Here is a 19,096-nt window from a genome sequence, read left to right as displayed (position 1 = left end):
TAGAGCCTATCCCAGCTGTTTTAGGGCGAGAGGCAGGACACAAACTGGAGTGGACACCAGTCTGTCACGGGGCTAACACAAAGAGAAAGACAACCATTCACACCTATGGGCAATTTAGTGTTTCCACCTAACCCCACTAACTGAGAACATGCAAACTCCACACAGAAAGACCCCAGCCTGATGGTGGAACCTAACTCAGGACCTTCTTGCAACATTAGAAGCTCATTTATTTCAGTCAAACATTTTCAAAATAACTACATATGACCTCTGTGAACCCCATTAGGAGTTAAAGGGTAAAGGAACCCTTCTGTTTCTGACTGCAAACCTGCAGACAATAGTCACATTTTTCAGTGTTTTTCATTGTCGCAGTAATTTGGTAACATATATCTATAGAAACAAGAGCTTCTATTAACTAATTTGGGTCACTTATTTTAAAAAAAGAAAGAAAGAAAGAAAGAAAGAAAGAAAGAAAGAAAGAAAGAAAGAAAGAAAGAAAGAAAGAAAGAAAGAAAGAAAGAAAGAAAGAAAGAAAAATGTAAATAAATAAAGTTACAAACGGGACGGTTGTGTGTGTCTAAATCCCCTTCTCGTCCGCTGGGCGGCAGTAGGAAGCTGTAAGTCTCGCGATACTACCTCTTTTCTCCTTGATGAGGAAGAGTCGCGGAAGCGGTAGAAGATTTTCCTGACGGCTCAGCAAGCGACCCATCAAGTCAGATAAAACTACCCGGCTAACCAGCGTTTTAAGCAGCTTTACAGGTCGGATAGACACCCGGACTGAAGGTAAAACACAGCGATGTGTAACGCCTCCTGTCTGATTGGTTTATTATTCGGTTGTTTTTACTGTAAAAGCTTCAGAAAGTGGCCTCCTGCCGTTAGCGTTTAGCTGTTAGCAAGGCGTAGACAGCAATGCAGCTGTTAGCCGCTTAGCTCCAGGAGTGGAGCTCCAGGAGGGCTCGGGGGACTCCTCGGGGGGTTCCTGGGGTTGAGCCGTCAGCTGATGGCGTTTCATACGTGTGATGAAGCTGAAAGCTTCCTCTCCGCAGGGCTGTCACGGTGTTTAAAGCTAACGCTGGGCTCGGCGTTAGCTGCTGCTAGCTCAGCCGGCTGCTTCCTTCTCTGAGCTGTTTGTGTCTCACTCGGTGTGTTTGGAGGCTCAAACCGAGCTCAGAGCATCACTGTGACCGTGCTCAGACCGAGGGTGGAGCCCCGTGTTTGAGCTCAGGTTCTCGGTTTAAACCAAACACATTTCTTTGTTTTCTCTCCGCAGGATCACGATGACAGCCGCGCCTTACAACTACTCTTACATCTTCAAATACATCATCATCGGTGAGTGACCCGAGCTCCACCTCCTGTGTTTACTCCCGGAGCTCTGCCAGAGCAGCTTTGCATGAGTCCGTTTATAATAACCGCTCTGTATCCGTGACCGCTGCCCCTCACATCAGTGAACTCCCTCCTTCAATTAAGCGCTGCTCTGGTAAAGTCCAGGAGTGAAACTGTGGACGGTGAATGAGCAGAAATACTTTAATCACGGGGAGTAAAAACGCTTCATCCGGGTGTTTCCTGATCGCTGTCACGCCTTGCTGGCCGACCTCACCTGTGTTTGTCTGTCTGCAGGTGATATGGGAGTCGGGAAGTCGTGTCTGCTGCATCAGTTCACAGAGAAGAAGTGTGAGTGCTGCTTTTCTTCTTCTTGTTTACTGAAGTTTAAGAATAGAATAGACTTTTGTTGTTATTATAAATGTATGATGAAGTTGTGAATTATGGATATTTAAAATTTACCACCACTGTTTGTGTATGAGGGGGCAAAGTGGTACAGCCTGTGTTTCTAGGTCTTTTATTTTGAAAGGCAAGCAGTGGAAAATCAGTTCAGGCTGACTTTTAGAGTCTTTTTTTATAATAATGTCAAGTTTGTTGATTAGGAGTCCGTCTTAGCTGTTTAACAGCACGGCTCTAGTTTATCATATAAATATCTTAATAATGATCAAGTGTCAAGTTCAGGCTTCATAAATATCGATTTATTTTTTTCTTCATTTTGATGTAACCGTAAACCTCGAACAGTGGAAACATTTAACAGGATTTCTTTGAATTGATGAACAATGTAAATAGATTAGCTTTTAGCATTCAGTTTGTTATGGTAGGAAAAAAACAAAAAGCGACTCGTGTGTTTGATTTTATCTGGATGGTTTCATGAAATTCATTCTGATAACAGATTTCGTGTGTTTTTCCCTGAGACAGCGACAAACACAAACATTTTTACCTTTACTTACCTGTTGGTGACCACTGCCCGTCCAATTCCTGTGTGTGTGTGTGCGTGTGCATGCGTGTGTGTGTGCTGCAGTCATGGCAGACTGTCCTCACACCATCGGGGTGGAGTTTGGGACGAGGATCATGGAGGTCCACGGGCAGAAGGTGAAGCTGCAGATCTGGGACACGGCGGGTCAGGAGCGGTTCAGGGCCGTCACCAGGTCCTACTACAGGGGGGCCGCCGGGGCCCTCATGGTCTACGACATCACCAGGTACCTAGGCAGGCGAGGGTGGATGAAGGAGGAGAAATCTGTGTCCTGTTTACTTAAAGGGACAGTTCACCATAAATGTAAAACTCTGGTTGCTCCGTCCTGTCGAGCTGCTAATTCAGCACTTTGTTGTTTGTGATCACAAACTGATAAAAAGACAAAAACCAACAAAACAAATCAGATAAGCAGTGAAGATCATTTCATACAAAACAAAACATACATGAAATGAATGTAAGTTTCTGTCCAAGTAGAAAAAGTTGAACCATTAGATGAATAATAAATGATAAATGTGTATATAAAGTCATGTTAGATTAAATACATCAGTTAAAACAAAGTAAGCTGAAAAAAATGGAAGTGATCCACAGACGCTCCTGTGAGCGGCTTCACGTTGGAACTATTTTCTTTCTACCGTCTACATCCGCCAGCTATATCACTGTGCAGGAGGAAGTGTGCACTGAGGTATGAGGAAATGAGCATTATCTCTGTGCTCAGCTTTTTTTGTTTTGGTGGATCTGAAACACCCTTGAAAGAGTAGTTGTCAAACAGCTCACAGATCATCTGCAGAGGAATGGCTTATTTGCAGAGTTTCAGTCAGGTTTCAGAGCTCATCACAGCACAGAAACAGCTTTAGTGAAGGTTACAAATGATCTTCTTCTTCTTTTTTTTAATTCATGTTTTGGATGGACAGAAACATATACGACAGGAGTAATAATATTGTCAGCTCTCTGTCCGTTTCTTAACAGCAACAAACAAATAAGAGCTAATGATAGCTAAAGAAATGCAAAAGGAAAAAAGCCCAGGAGAAACAAAATAAGAAACCGCCTGCTGGGAAACACCAGCAAAAACAAAAGGGGCAGAACACCCAGGTGCCTAGAAACTAAACTCGACCTTGACCACTGGTTGTATTAAACAATTTCTTTCCTCTACTGACTGTCAAAGAAAAAGAACAACAACAATGACAAGGACATAAGAAAAACAAAATAAGAAAAAATCAACTTATCACAATATCTAAGAGACATTGTCGATGTACAACAAAAAGGGACCCCAGACCTGATCAAAAATATCTTCTCTCCCCTTAACTCTGTACGTAACCTGGTCATATAATGCCATCTTGGACATTTGTTCAGACCATTCCCTGAAACAACAGGGGCTGGATGACTTCCAGCGCCTCAGTATTATCCTGCAGCCTGTTATGAAAGCCAAACGCATCCACAGTCTCTGTCTTCTAGTGAGAATACTGCTGTCAGGTAACAGACCCAGGACACACAAAGCTGGAGACTTACAAAGGTTAAGATTAAAAATATCATTCACCAAGTTAATGATCCGTCCCACAAATAATCATTTTTCCGGCATGCATACAACATATGAACTAGGGTCCCGGCTTCCTCCTGACATTTCCAGCAGGTGTCATTGTCAGCAAGCTTCAACCTGACTTGCTTACTGGGAGTCCAGTAATTTCTGTGAAGCAACTTGTACTGGATAAGCTGAGATTGTTCTTCATGTGAGCAAACATACCATGATGAAACCAGCTTCTTCCAACTATCCTCTGAAATCTGGATACCCAGATCCTTCTCCCAACACTGCCTCAGCCCCTCCAAATTGGGAGAATGCGCCTCTTTGAAGATCCCATAGAATTTGGATGCTCTGATTCTATTGATAACAGGAGCTGCAAACATCTCCTGAATACTAGATGGAGGGTCTGGGTTATTATTCAAAATGGCTTTAATACAGTGTCTAATTTGAAAAAACCTCCAAATTTCCCTTGGATCCAGATTAAATTCTTGTCTGATTTCCGCAAATGATTTCATGCCAGTCTGCCCAAATAAATCCCCCACCTGATTGATACCTGTCCTAGCCCAAGCCTCCCACCTGACCGGTTTCTTACCAATGAATATTTTCTTATTATACCAGATAGAGGCTCTAGAGGTAAGATAAGGGCTAATGTTGGTACATTGGTGAGCTCTAAACCAGGTCTCTTGTATAAAAGCCAACACTGGATCTTTAAACTGGTCTTCCCCTCTGAGTGAGGAAGGCCTCTAAAGATGAGGGAGCCTCAAGACTTTCCTCATGATGGCTTCTCCGCAGGGGAGTTATTTATCTTAACTAACTGAGAGAGGGAGAAAGCATAATGATACCAGACCATCTTGGACAATGCCAACCCGCCATTATCTTTAGCAACATATAGTTTGGACTGATTAAAGGATGGCTTTTTGCCTGCCCACACAAAACGCTCCACACATGTATTATAAAGCTTTAGTAGGTTATGCGGGACTGCTATCGGTAACATATGGAGAAAGTACTGGAATTTAGGAGCAATAATCATCTTCACCAGGTTAATTCTGCCCAAAAGGGACAGATTCATTTTGACCCAATTCTGCAAAAGCGGGTGAATGTTTTGAATCACTGGGGAAATATTTACTTGCATTATGTTAACTAAACCAGGGGTCAATTTAATCGATTTAGTCAATTTAAGGTCAAATCCTTGGGCATCCACTTGAACTGCCATGAGCTCCTAATGGCTGGAGGACACAGTTTAGAAATGGGCATAGCTTCGGACTTAGACCAATTTATGGTGTAGCCAGAAATTGCAGAGAAAGAATCAATAATTGACAAATGATTAACAAATGATCTTCTTATGGCCTCTGACAGTGGACTCATCTGTGTGCTTGTCCTGCTAGACCTCAGTGCAGCGTTCGATACTGTCGACCATAATATCCTATTAGAGCAGGGGTGGGCAATTCCAGGCCCCAAGGGCCGGTATCCCTGCAGGTTTTAGATGTGTCCTTGAACCAACACAGCTGATTTAAATGGCTAAATTACCTCCTCTGTGGGCGTTTATCAATATGCGTACTTGTGCGTACTTGCGTTCTCGTGTACTCGTGATACGTCATCAGTCGGAGACCAAGTACTGTTCCAATTCGAAGTACGCATCAAGCCGAGAACGCGAAAAAGTCCCGGATGTGTTCTCGCTCCGCCCGTTTTATCGAGCATGCATCGGTGTGGACTTGGTACAGCGAAATATCCCAGAATGCATTTCGTCCAAAACACTCAACAGCGGACTCCCGGCACATCGTTTTCACCCCCCCGCTCGCGGTCTTCTCACTACTCAGGTTAAAGAAACTCCAGCAGCTGTCTATAGTATTGAGTGTCCACTAGAATAGAAATAAAAGCGTTCTAACATCTCACCTGCTTGTTTTTATTAAGGTATGTACACGTATGTACATGTACACTATTTTTATTAATAGAGGTTTCACTACTGAGGTTAAAAATGATATATAAGTCACGTAGATCACTTCTAAATGTTAATGTTTGGTTTATTTCAGTGTGTTATTTGTTCCTGAGTAAACCGGTTTGGCTGTGATTACAGTTAAGCTTCATAACATGTTACTCACAGTTAAATTAGGAGGGGCCGGCAGTAAAACTCCGGACCTGTGACATCATCACGTGCACGCAGGTGTTCCAATTGTACATATCGCGAGTCCGTGCTCGCGTTCTCGGCGATACATACTCACCGAGAACGCGAGCACGCATCACGCATTTGGCATTGATAAACGGCCAACATGTCCTGATGTTCTCCAGAGGCCTGGTAATGAACCAATCATGTGATTCAGGTGTGTTGACCCAAGGTGAGATCTAAAACCTGCAGGACGCCGGCCCTCGGGGCCTGGAGTTGCCCACCCCTGTATTAGAGCGATTAGAACATGCTGTAGGTATTACAGGTACTGCACTGCAGTGGTTTGTATCATATCTATCTAATAGACTCCAGTTTGTGCATGTAAATGGAGAGTCCTCTTCACACACTAAGGTTAATTGTGGAGTTCCACAGGGTTCGGTGCTAGGACCAATTCTGTTTACATTATACATGCTTCCCTTAGGCAGCATCATTAGAAGACATAGCATACATTTTCACTGCTATGCAGATGACACGCAGCTCTATCTGTGTATTTAAAAGTAGAATGGGAGGCAGAGCCTTCAGTTTTCAGGCCCCTCTTCTGTGGAACCAGCTTCCAGTTTGGATTCAGGAGACAGACACTATCTCTACTTTCAAGATTAGGCTTCAAACTTTCCTTTTTGCTAAAGCATATAGTTAGGGCTGGACCAGGTGACCCTGAATCCTCCCTTAGTTATGCTGCAATAGCTGTAGGCTGCCGGGGATTCCCATGATGCATTGGGTGTTTTTTCTTCACTCACTATGTGTTAACAGACCTCTCTGCATTGAATCATACTTGTTATTAATCTCTGTCTCTCTTCCACAGCATGTCTTTATCCTGTTTTCCTTCTCTCACCCCAACCAATCACAGCAGATGGCCCCGCCCCTCCCTGAGCCTGGTTCTGCCGGAGGTTTCTTCCTGTTAAAAAGGAGTTTTTCCTTCCCACTGTCGCCAAAGTGCTTGCTCATAGGGGGTCATATGATTGTTGGGTTTTTCTCTGTATGTGTTATTGTAGGGTCTACCTTAAAACATTAATCGCCCTGAAGCCACTTTTGTTGTGTTTTCTGTGGATCATACTCATGTGTGTGATGCAGGGTGTAGACTGTCCCTTTAAAAGCACTCAGAGTAGTGTTATGTTTCATGTGATGAGGTTGTTGATGGAGGCCTCCACCTGCTCTGGCTGATGGTGGGCGGTAATGTTTCAATCTTAGAGAGTGACTTGAAAGCAGCAGACCGACCAAGAACCAGTTCCTTTGTAGGATTCTCGTCCAAACTAAATATTTGCCAGGCTGTGACTCTGATGGCGCCCTGACAGTTGACGCTGCTGTGGACTAAATGTCAGACAAACGTTCAGAGAGTGTACTGACTTTGTAATTTTTGTGTGTTCAGGAGAAGTACCTACAATCACCTGAGCAGCTGGCTGACGGACGCCAGGAACCTGACCAACCCAAACACGGTGAGTGCGCCCACGCAGACTTCTGTGGCGACTCTTTTAAATCTTATTTTCAGGCAGGAGAGAGAGAATGATTTAAAAATGGAGTCTGAAGGTTAAAGTGACCCAGAGCTGCGGTGCATAAACTGAGGCCCGGCACAGTCGTACAGACTTGGCTGGACCGCAGCTACAAGTAAACAGTTATTACATCCCTGCTCACCTTTATGGCAGTAACCCTGTGCAGGTAACAAACACCTGTTAAGCTGCTGTGATGTGCACAAAGCATCCTTTAACCTGTGAAGCACTGAAGCTGCTCTGTTAGCCGCTCCATGACCCGGTGAAGAGTCGCTGCTCAGACTGCGTGTCTCCGTGTCGTAGGTGATTATTCTGATCGGCAACAAGGCCGACCTGGAGGCTCAGAGAGACGTGACGTACGAGGAGGCCAAACAGTTTGCCGAGGAGAACGGTGAGACGCTCGCACGATCAGATAAACGCTCAGCAGCAGACGGAGACTCGCTGATTTCTCTGATTTCTGCTTCCTGTTTCTCAGGTTTGCTGTTTCTGGAGGCCAGCGCCAAGACGTAAGTACAGCGTGTTAGAGTGGGAGCTCGTAGTGGCTCGATGGTTATGATTCATTCAGAAACCCGTTCACACCACAGAACGGTGAAGTGCATGAACACGTGTTTTTGGGTCCTTGTGACGACTGAGTCATGATGTTTTAATAAGTCCTGACGAGTTTGGCCTCTGCTTCTTCTGCAGAGGCGAGAACGTGGAGGAGGCCTTCCTGGAGGCAGCGAAGAGGATCTACCAGAACATTCAAGATGGCAGCCTGGACCTGAACGCCGCCGAGTCGGGAGTCCAGCACAAACCTTCGACGCTGCAGGGGGGACGCCCCAACGCCGACAACCAGCCGGCGAAGGAAGGCTGCAGCTGTTAACCTTGGACAGAAAGTACAAACGCATCGAACAGACCGACACACAGACTCCGCCGGGCACTAACACTCACACCCAGAACCGGCCTACACTCATCATCGGCGCTGTCCACCCGCCGTTTTCTAATCCAAAGCAAGATTCAGCAATCCTCCATCCATTCGAGACTTTACCAACTCTGACCCGATCCTGAAAACCAAATCTAGAAGCATATCTCTGCAGTGTGAACTGGCTCAGAAAGGCTCCCAGATCAGGACCACCCGAGGCGGCGACCTCATCCAAAACCAGTCTCAGCACAGACCTGTGTCAATCTGACCTTTGTAAACCACAACGCTTTAATCTCAAAACCAGAGAACTCCCCCAGACTGGGCCGCTCTCCCCACCTCGTCTCCATCGAGGATGCTTCAGCTCACATGCATTAAAAACCTCCTGCAGACTCGATCGGGATCATCGTGAGTACGCCACATTTGGTTTTCCATAAAATTCGGGCTTCCTTATCAACAAACCAACCGACCCAGACAAACCGCCGCAACAGGACATGACGGTGAACGCCGGCGATCACGGAGGACTCCTGTCAGTCAGCTACGGCGGGCCGGCGTGCGGCCTGGACTGTGCAGAGTCCAGAGTAGGGTCGACTGATTCCGGAATAAAGTGAAGGTTTTACAGATTTAGCATCTTTCGTTTTTTTCTCCCATAAGTAAAATGTTTAAATTCAGGCAAACCAAAACCAAATTGGGACAAAATGAAATTCAAAATAAGCAGACTCGGCTGCTCTCAGTCCAAGTCCAGGTTCCCAGTTCTGATTTACGTTCAAACTCCATCCCTCGATTCGCTCTGCGTGGATATCTCGGCTCACCTGGGATGTTCAGCTCTCTGCAGTGAAATGTTGTGAGCTTGTAGACAGAACCGGAGCGCGGGCCAGCGGACGTTTGTCACCTTCAGAACCAAAGAGGGCACCTCAGCGCTGTGAAGCTGGAAACTGACTGAAGGAGCCTCTAAGCTCCTGCAGAAATCCACCTCTGTTGTTTTAGGAACCAGAAGCTGAGAGAGCAAAGAGAAAGGAGCACCTGAACCATCGAGTCGTGACGGCGTTTTAGCTTTTATTGGCTCTTTCTGTCTGCACGAAGCCAGTACGGCTGCCAGGTCGTTTTGTTTTTCACCATTGCTGTGTATGAAAGTCATTTTAATGCATCGTCTGAATGCATGAAAATTACTGCAAGTTCCCTTCTCCCAGCTCCAAGGGAGGCTCGGAAAATAGTGACAGGAAAGAGGTGGCTGAAGGTCGGTTAGAAACCATCGGATGAGACAGTCTCCGCCTGCAGCTCCACCCACACAGCCACCCTTTCCCTTCATGAAGTCTGTGAACTGATGCGAGGCTCGGTGGCTCTGTGAGGGATGAACCTGAACGTCTCTCCGGCCCCTCGCTGGATCAGTTCAGGATGGATTTTTATTAAATGCCTTTATTATTTTCTTGTTTCTGTTGTTGGTTTTAACCAAATAAATACAGGATGTTCCCACAGCTCCCCCTTGTGGCCATTGTGTTTGCATTGTTGGGCCAGCATTGCACTTTATCCCTGTGCTTTCTGTGGTTTCCGCCGCGCTGCTCTGGAGACGTCACTGCTTCAGACGTCACATAGACACCAGCGAGCTTATCTGAGGGAGAATATGCTTTGTGGAAAAAACAATGCCTTCATGGTTTCTGGATCTACCGTTTTCCTCTTTGAAAAATCATTCCTGCACTAAAGGCTTCCCAAAGCTCCGAGTGATGCTCTGCCAGATTTCATTTCACACTTTTAAACCACCAAAGTCTGTGAGCACTAATGGGAGGGAGCAGCTTTTTCATTTAGAATTTTAAAATGGATCAGTTAACCTGAAATTAGTCTACCTGTATTTCTGCTTATTTACACTAAAATTAACAAAATACCCAAGAAATCTTTCCTTTGAGTCCCAGAAGTGACAAAAGCCGGAGAGATGGAGTTGAAGGTCCATAAGCCATTAAAACTTTCACCACCAGGGGGGAGTGTTTCACCAGCAGGTGTGCTGCCGTTTAACCTTAAACCCAGCGTGGACGACGGCTCCATCCTGTGGTAAAAAGTGGTATTACACAGTACTGCTGGCTGAGCTGGAGTCTCTTCAACATGAAGGTTATTGCACATTTTATTAAAATTAAGAATTTTGGAACATTTTTTTGACATAAATTAACAAAAAGGATCTTTGATCGTTACTGAAATAATTACACTAATGTTTTTAATTACCTTTAATGCATGTAAATCACCTGTTGTGTATTTCTACATTCCTACAGTTTTGTTGCACTTTATTTTTGGGGGGAAATTGGAAAATATGACGTAAACTTTAAAACATTCTGAGAATTTTTTTTTTTTTTTTTTAGTATTAAAGTGAATGATGACCCAGAAAAAGTCGACTGGTTAAAGCCAGGAAAACAAAAGAAATGATAGATTATCTAGTTTATGTAGATTTAACACGGCGTCACTCAGCAGATCTCTTAATCGGTGAATTTTGTCATCATGTCACTGATGCGCCGAGGTCACTCTGTATGAAGTAAAAATGTCACCTCAGCATCTGGGTGTGACGTGTCCACATCTGTCTGAACGGGGCACGATCATGTGACTTTACCCTCTGCTGTCGTCTGATTGGTGGACAGCAGCGTGCTCTAACTATGATGAGTGATTTAACAATAAAACCTTTATGGGGTGTAAACAAACATGAAGCGTTTCAGGCGTCCTGTGTTTGTTTTTTTCTGATCGACCCAAAGTCGCCACAATAAAAAAACCCTGAAGTTTGTTTTTACTCTGCAGCGACCAAAAAGTCTGCGAGGCGTCACCAGGATTGGCGCTTTCAGCTTCCCTCGCCAAAGCGCTCAGGGTCCAAAAATATTACACAAGACTTCTTATGCAAAATGGGAAAAATTCAGTCATTACGCTGTTCAGTCTTAATCTCTATTTATTAATGAGAAGACGATGCAGCGAAATCAGGTTAAACTACAGCTGACGTCCTTTTTATTTTTCCGTGTGCTCGTAGCAAAATCGTCTGAGCCTGAGGGAGGCGCTGCTGTTTGGCTGAAGCATGTGCAACTTTAACAGTGAGGTGGAGATCAGGTGATGGAGTCGCAGTTTTTCTGTCTGTTCATTTTTCAGAAATCTGCTAAAATTAAAAAAGCTTATTCTGATTTTTTTGATTGTTTGCAATGATTCTCTTCAGCTGAAGCTGTCATTGTCCAACTGTGGAGACTCAGTTCTTTGTAAATAAACTATATATATGCTGTATATACGCCGATGACTCCCTGCTCTTGTGTTCAACTGTAATTCTTCTGTCTGCCTGCAGAGGGCGGTGCTTTGGACTTTTCTTTATCTCAGTTAACATTAAATTCACTTACAACTAAAATTCACTGCATTCAAAGGTCACATTTTTTCCATATTTACAGAAACAAAAGCTTCAAAGCAGGAAGTTTATTTTTATTTCAAACAAAAATGTTTACAGCGTTTAGAAAAACATTCACGTCCGTCTTCTCTCCGTCGTCGTTCGCGTCACTGTGGGTGCTTCCTCACGGCTCCACTTCCTGCTCATGTTTAAAGTGAAAGCAGCAGTCATGTGATCACACATGCAGCGAGTTGTGGATTCGTCTTTAAAGTGTGAAACGGGAAAATTCATTCTGATCAACATTCTTTTAAAGGCTGTTTGATTATCAAAGGCCAGTTAATATTGTGATCAGCTGCGGGCCTATCAGTGTCTTTCTGTGCTGGTCACATGACTTCCAGCCGAGCAAGACTTTGAACATGAACAGAACAGCTGATCGGACAATCCCCTCAGCTGCTGCATGTTGCCGTGGTAACACAGGGTGAGGGGGCGTGTCCTCAGCAGTCCGAGTTTGCTTCGAGGGCACAGCATCACTACGTGGCTCTGCTCTTGGAGGCGGGCTCTGTCTCCTGCTCGTACTCGATCTCCACGTACGCTCGCTTCTTCCTCGCCGCCGAGCCGTTCGCCGGAGATTTGCCTTTAGACCGCGAAGCCTTCGTCTGCACCTCCATCTCCTCTTCATCCTCCTCCTCGCTGGACTCGTCCTGCTCCTCCTCATCGCTGCTCGTCCTCAGCTTGTTCATGTCCTGCGAGGAGGAAGTCCAGTTAGTGCAACAGTCAAACAATTTAAAGATCACGCCAGCAGAGCGGCGACCAACGTCTGAAAAGGACAAACTGCGTTAACACGTCTCTGGATTCTGACTTCCTGCTCCTCTCCGACTCAACTTTCTGTTTTATTCAGTCCGACCTGAAAGCAGCTCATCAGACTTCAGTCGCCCCCTGCTGGTCATTAGAGAGAAGAGTTACCTCGAAGTCGCTCAGGTCGCTCTCCTCCACTTCTTCTTCTGCTACGAACTCTCTCTGCCCGACGTCCTGCACACACACACACACACACACACGGGACATCCTTTCAGAATAAAGTTTTATAAACATGTTCAGCAGCTGGTGTAGTAACAGCCGCCTCAATCACCTCGTCGTCGTCCTCCTCCTCTTCTTCCTCCTCTGACTCGCTCTCCTGGTCCTGCTGCTCCAGCGCTCGGTCGAAGGCGTGCACGGGGAAGTTGTAGATGTCTCCGTACTGAAACACAAACATAGACCGTGAGTTAAACTGCACGATCGTCCTCGGTGTGCGAGCAGCGGTCACGTGGGCGTCGTACCGTTCCCTGTTTAAGTCGCTCCAGCAGCTCCTTCTCGATGGCGTTATCCAGCTGAGCAGCAATCAGAGCCTTCTCCTACAAAACACCAACAAAGAAGAGACGGCCGTCAGAGCTCCTGTTTTTCTTCAGATGGAACATTTTCTCACTTTTGGTTATTTTCTGTGTTGTGCTCAAACAGAAGGAACGAGGACCGCTGGGATATCGTCGGTAGGTCAAAGGTCACGATGAGATGATCTACAGAGGAATGAGCAGTGCTTCTGCTTTTAGTAACTTTTAGCAAATGTTTGCATCGTTTTATTTTATAAAGTCCAGACAAAAGGAAAAAATCGTGAATCCTCTAAACAGGAGCTGCCAGCAGCTTTTAAGGTGGGCCGTTCTGACGCTGCGAATCAGTCATCCCGCCTTAAATATCAGTTTGACGGCTGTTCCTCTTCAGAGCGAGGAAAGAATTCCAGCCGGACTTTATTAAACGTGAACGTTCCCACTCTGTGGAAAACCGAAACCTGATTTGTCAGGAAAATGTGACCTACGACCTCTCGTAGTCTGACTGCAGCTCTGTGAGGTGGTCAAGCACCACCTTTGGGTGTGGTTAAAAGTCTCACCTCTTTCCTCCTCTCTCTGGTCTCCACCTTCCTGCTGAGAGGAACCAGCTTCCTCCTGAAACACACAGACAAGCAGGATGAACGCGGCGGGACCACATACCAGCTTCCTGCTCGCAGTGCTCGCAGTACTCGCTGTTATATATTGCAGTACGGTCTGAGTACTCACTGCCTCTTGAGGACCAGTTTGCGCATGCGGATCAGGTACTGGGTGATTTTGGTGAACCTCTGTTTGCACTTGTGTCGGATGAACCGAGGCCAGTAGATCAAGTTCTCATCGATCTGTTCCAGAGCCTTCTCGTAGTTCTTACTGAGCTTCACCTGCGCGCGCGCGCACACACGCACACGCACACACACACACACACACACACACACAGAGTTTCACTCGTGAGTTAAAATCTTGCAAACTGAAGTTAACTTTTTTTTTTTAGATAAGATCCTTTAAACCGTGTCGAGAACGTTGGGCCATCGTCAGGAGACGTGACGTCTCCGTGTCTGGTGATGCACCATGACGAGTGACATAATCCCACTTTAGCCGCTCACCTTCTCCCACATCCTGGCAGGAAAAGCCGCCCTCTCGATGACCTTCATGTAGAGGAAGCACTGACCTGAAACACAAACGTTCCTCACGTTACTCCTGTGACCTGCTGACCTGAGATCTGCCGGTAAAGCTGATGAGAGCGAGCGAGGACTCACCTTTCTCCTCCCTGATGGTGGCGTACTGGCTGTTGGCGAGCGGGCAGGACGAGCGGTTACACAGACCCGTGATGTTGTACTCATTCCGGCAGAAGTTCTGACTCTTGGTCCTGGACAGAGAAACAACGACATGACACGGCTCAGAGCTCGTCAATAACACGAGTCGATAAATCCAAGCCGAGCGTGACTTACTTCACTTTGAAGGAGCAGAACTGCGTGTTTCCAATGATGTCCCAGATCACCTGCAGGGGGCGGATCACACACATCCAGTCATCCTTACACTGACGCACATTACTGCTGCCTCAGTTTCTTTTTATGATTTTATTTAATTATTCGTCACTGAACTTTGAGAGACTTCACCATTAGACTTACTATTTACTCCATTTTATCGTGTGAATAACTTATTTTAGCCCTTTTCTGCTTACGTGAATCAATTTAAGGATGTGTTGCGTGCGGAGCTTTTGTTAAATCTGACTACAGTTCGTCTTTTTCCTTCATGTGGAGCCTGATGATCTTTATGACACACGGAGAAAAAGAATGATGGGTAACTGTGGCCCAAGTGAGGTCCACGCAGGCCTGTGACTGACTCCGCCTAGCTTCATGATGTAGAGATCGGAGTGTTTGCTGGAAAACTAAAAAACTCTAAAACTGATTTTATTTAATGGAATTTGGCGCGACCAGAGGAGCCGGCTAGCATTTAGCCTGGTGATGTGTTTAAACGCGTATTTTATCTCCGGATAAATGAGTACTGTTCAGCTCATGGATCCTTTAAACTCCGGAGCTCTCACCGGTCAGCTAGCGTTAGCACGCAGAGCTAACAGCGCTTCTCGGCGGGTTTAAAAGAGCTTGTGACACTTACGTCGTCGTGCTGCATTTCCGGGTCCTCTCAGAGCGGGTCGGCTCGTCAGATATAATAAAATTAAATAAGTTCCGATCACGGTGTGAGGCTTTTTCAGCAGACCTGGAGCCACATGGACGATCAGGGCGACACCATCTGTGTTTGGACAGAAATCTCATCCGGAGTGACGTCACCCGGAAGAAACATCGCGAGACGTCGAGATGTAACGTGTGTTGTAGATGTTATGCATTCGTGTAAAACGGCGTGACTGGGCTGCTGCTGAATAAAGATGATTGAATAGAGATTAAAAGCGGAAATCACTGGAAACAGAGAAGCCTCCATCAGCATGCACGCGGCCAGGTGGAGAACATCTACACCTCCCATCTCCCGTACAACCACAACTACAAATTCCACTCATGACAGGAAACACTTAAACACATCACCGAGACGTTACTGGTGGAGCTCAGCTTGACTTCATCATTTAGGTGGAGGTCGCTGGGTTGATGGGTCAGTGCAGTCAGACTCTGGGGAGACAGCTGGCCTGCTGTGCTGAGTTCACTGACCCGCTCCTGTTTCTCTGTGAAACCTAAACCTTTTGTTCTGTGGTGCATTCAGGTTCATGACTGTGGTTTAAAGAGTTGTTGTGTAGCCTGTAAAGGTGTTTGTAAATAAAGACCACCAGACTGGGACGTGACACCTAACCCACCACCCACTCTGAGTCTGTGGCTGAGCTGCTAGTTAAATAGCTGTCATTCAAAAAATTGACTGGAATTCTGTTTATGTGTATTTATAATTAAATAACTGAGACAAAACTAAACGACAGCACCGACAGTAGAAAGTATGTTTACAACTAAAGAAAGTCTCACAACTGAAATGGTACAATATAACCACAAACGCGTACAAGAACAGAACGTAAGGTTGTACTTCGCGGCCTTCAACAGAACTGTAGGGACATCCTGACCATCTTGCTGAAAGCGACTATCTCTCAGATGATTCTTGTCAAGGTCAGACGGGCTGAGGCGCATGCGTAACAAGAAGGCTGCGCCTTTCACGGATGGTCCGTGAACGCACCAATCATCATACTTCTTGAACAAGAAGGATCATATCACAGCGCACGCGCTCTGAGACTTTATGGAGCGGCTCCAGCGCTCTGACTGATGGTGCTCTTCTTCACGTGAGTGTTTCTCTTGACTTCATCAGCTCACTGGTCAAACTCCGACAGCGCGGCACGCATAAGATTTTAATGTTTCTGAGCGGGGAAACGTGAGAGCAGCACGGGTTTCTGGTCTGACGGGAGCGATGCATTCTGGGAAAGACCGCTGTTAAAATCAGCTCTGCAGCGATCCCAGCGCTGTGGAGGGGAGCTGCAACATAAAAATGCAAGACTGAAGAAGTTAAATGTCAAACTTACTACCGTTAACTAGTAATGACTTCATGAACTTCTTCACAAATAAAATTTTAATCATTAGAGAAAAAATTACCAATAATCATCCCACAGATGTAATATTATCTACAGCTACTTTTAGTACCATCGATGTTAAGTTAAACTCTTTTTCTCCAATTGATCTTTCTGAGTTAACTTCAATAATTAATTCCTCCAAACCATCAACGTGTCTTTTAGACCCCATTCCTACAAAACTGCTCAAAGAAGTCCTGCCATTAATTAATGCTTCAATCTTAAATATGATCAACCTATCTCTAATAATCGGCTATGTACCACAGGCCTTCAAGGTGGCTGTAGTTAAACCTTTACTTAAAAAGCATCTCTAGACCCAGCTGTCTTAGCTAATTATAGGCCAATCTCCAACCTTCCTTTCATATCAAACATCCTTGAAAGAGTAGTTGTCAAACAGCTAACAGATCATCTGCAGAGGAATGGCTTATTTGAAGCGTTTCAGTCAGGTTTCAGAGCTCATCACAGCACAGAAACAGCTTTAGTGAAGGTTACAAATGATCTTCTTATGGCCTCTGACAGTGGACTCATCTCTGTGCTTGTCCTGCTAGACCTCAGTGCTGCGTTCGATACTGTCGACCATAATATCCTATTAGAGCGATTAGAACATGCTGTAGGTATTACAGGTACTGCACTGCAGTGGTTTGTATCATATCTATCTAATAGACTCCAATTTGTACATGTAAATGGAGAGTCCTCTTCACACACTGAGGTCAATTATGGTGTTCCACAGGGTTCAGTGCTAGGACCAATTCTGTTTACATTTACATTTACCTTAGGCAGCATCATTAGAAGACATAGCATAAATTTTCACTGCTATGCAGATGACACGCAGCTCTATCTATGTATTTAAAAGTAGAATGGGAGGCAGAGCCTTCAGTTTTCAGGCCCCTCTTCTGTGGAACCAGCTTCCAGTTTGGATTCAGGAGACAGACACTATCTCTACTTTCAAGATTAGGCTTCAAACTTTCCTTTTTGCTAAAGCATATAGTTAGGGCTGGACCAGGTGACCCTGAATCCTCCCTTAGTTATGCTGCAATAAACATAGGCTGCCGGGGATTCCCATGATGCATTGAGTTTTTCCTTTCCAGTCACCTTTCTCACTCACTATGTGTTAACAGACCTCTCTGCATCGAATCATATCTGTTATTAATCTCTGTCTCTCTTCCACAGCATGTCTTTATCCTGTCTTCCTTCTCTCACCCCAACCAATCACAGCAGATGGCCCCGCCCCTCCCTGAGCCTGGTTCTGCTGGAGGTTTCTTCCTGTTAAAAGGGAGTTTTTCCTTCCCACTGTCGCCAAAGTGCTTGCTCATAGGGGGTCATATGATTGTTGGGTTTTTCTCTGTATCTACTGTACAATATAAAGCGCCTTGAGGCGACTGTTGTTGTGATTTGGCGTTATATAAATAAAATTGAATTGAATTGAATTGAATATACACAGCAAAACACAAATGGTTACACTGAGCAATGAAATTGTTACATTGCGAGTTCCCTTCAAACAACTAAATAAACAACTAACTAATATAAAGAATAAATGTAGTACTTATGTGTTTATATACACACTGGTGGGGTGTAGTTAAAATTTGAAAGTGCAAGTAGTTATGCAACACAGTGTTAAGATATTCACACTCCTGCCGCTGTGGGTGGGTGCATCCCTATCCTGAGTGGTGCTGTTCTCGTACCACACTGATGGAGTTTGTCAGGATACTCTCTGTGCATCTGTAAAAATTGCTGAGAAGTTTGGAGGTTAATCCTAATTTCCACAGCTTCCTCAGGAAGAAGAGTCTTTGTTGAGCCGTCTTGATGATGCGCCATGTGTTATGGGTCCAGGTGAGATCCTCACTGATGTGGGTGCAGAGGAATTTGAAGGTCTTCACCCTCTCCACCTGAGTCCCATTTATACATAGTGGGGCGTGCTGGTCTCTCCTCATCCACCTCCTTAGTCTTCTCAACATTTAAGGACAGATTATTTTCCAGGCACCAGCTGAGCCACCTCTTCCCTGCAGGCCGTCTCCTCTCCAACAGTAATCAGCCCAACAATGACTATGTTGTCAGAAAACTTAATGATGGAGGTGTTGCTCTGGGAGGGGATGCAGTCATAGGTGGAGGGTGAACGGGGTGGACTGAGCACACAGCCTTGGGGGGTCCCTGAGCTCACCATCTTTGTACGTGATGTCCTGGTACCAACTCTGACTGCCTGAAGCCTGCCTGTGAGGTGCTTTTCCACCAGTCTGTTTGGGATGACGGTGTTGAATGCTGAGCTGTAGTCTATAAACAGCATTCAAACATAAGTGTCTTTATATTCGAGGTGTGAGAGGGCTGTGTGGATGGCTGCATTAACGGCGTCCTCGGTAGAACGATTCTTCCGATATGCAAACCTGCAGAGGGTCGAATGTGTCCGGGATGGATTCCTTGATATGGGACATGACTATCCTCTCAAAACACTTTGTTAGAATTAAAGTGAGAGCAACGTTCAAACCACTCTAAATATTTAATACTTAATAAACCTCA

The 19,096-nt window shown here is 45.4% G+C and overlaps 2 protein-coding genes and 1 non-coding gene across 3 annotated transcripts; 1 reads left to right on the top strand and 2 right to left on the bottom strand.

Moving 5' to 3' along the window:
* Nucleotides 1–74: 74 nt before the first annotated feature.
* Nucleotides 75–8,465, top strand: LOC116315343 (ras-related protein Rab-14-like). Its single transcript, XM_031733619.2, has 8 exons — nt 75–780; nt 1,268–1,326; nt 1,615–1,668; nt 2,339–2,516; nt 7,334–7,400; nt 7,755–7,842; nt 7,927–7,957; nt 8,136–8,465. The coding sequence occupies exons 2-8, from the start codon at nt 1,275–1,277 to the stop codon at nt 8,311–8,313; spliced, it is 648 nt and encodes a 215-aa protein (XP_031589479.1). The 5' UTR covers nt 75–780; nt 1,268–1,274; the 3' UTR covers nt 8,314–8,465.
* Nucleotides 8,466–11,056: 2,591 nt separating this feature from the next.
* Nucleotides 11,057–15,489, bottom strand: mak16 (MAK16 homolog (S. cerevisiae)). Its single transcript, XM_031733620.2, has 10 exons — nt 15,151–15,489; nt 14,484–14,533; nt 14,292–14,401; nt 14,139–14,203; nt 13,765–13,916; nt 13,599–13,653; nt 12,997–13,071; nt 12,810–12,917; nt 12,647–12,712; nt 11,057–12,426 (listed from the first exon to the last, which is right to left on the bottom strand). The coding sequence occupies exons 1-10, from the start codon at nt 15,163–15,165 to the stop codon at nt 12,214–12,216; spliced, it is 909 nt and encodes a 302-aa protein (XP_031589480.1). The 5' UTR covers nt 15,166–15,489; the 3' UTR covers nt 11,057–12,213.
* A 643-nt stretch (nt 15,490–16,132) lies between these two features.
* Nucleotides 16,133–16,230, bottom strand: LOC116315350. Its single transcript, XR_004199095.1, has one exon. It is a non-coding gene; the product is annotated as a small nucleolar RNA U13 (small nucleolar RNA).
* Nucleotides 16,231–19,096: the final 2,866 nt, after the last annotated feature.

Source organism: Oreochromis aureus, linkage group 12, assembly GCF_013358895.1.
Source record: "Oreochromis aureus strain Israel breed Guangdong linkage group 12, ZZ_aureus, whole genome shotgun sequence".
Lineage (NCBI taxonomy): Eukaryota > Metazoa > Chordata > Actinopteri > Cichliformes > Cichlidae > Oreochromis > Oreochromis aureus.
The sequence above is the reverse complement of the archived record's forward strand: the minus strand, read 5'-3'. Positions and strand labels throughout refer to the sequence as shown.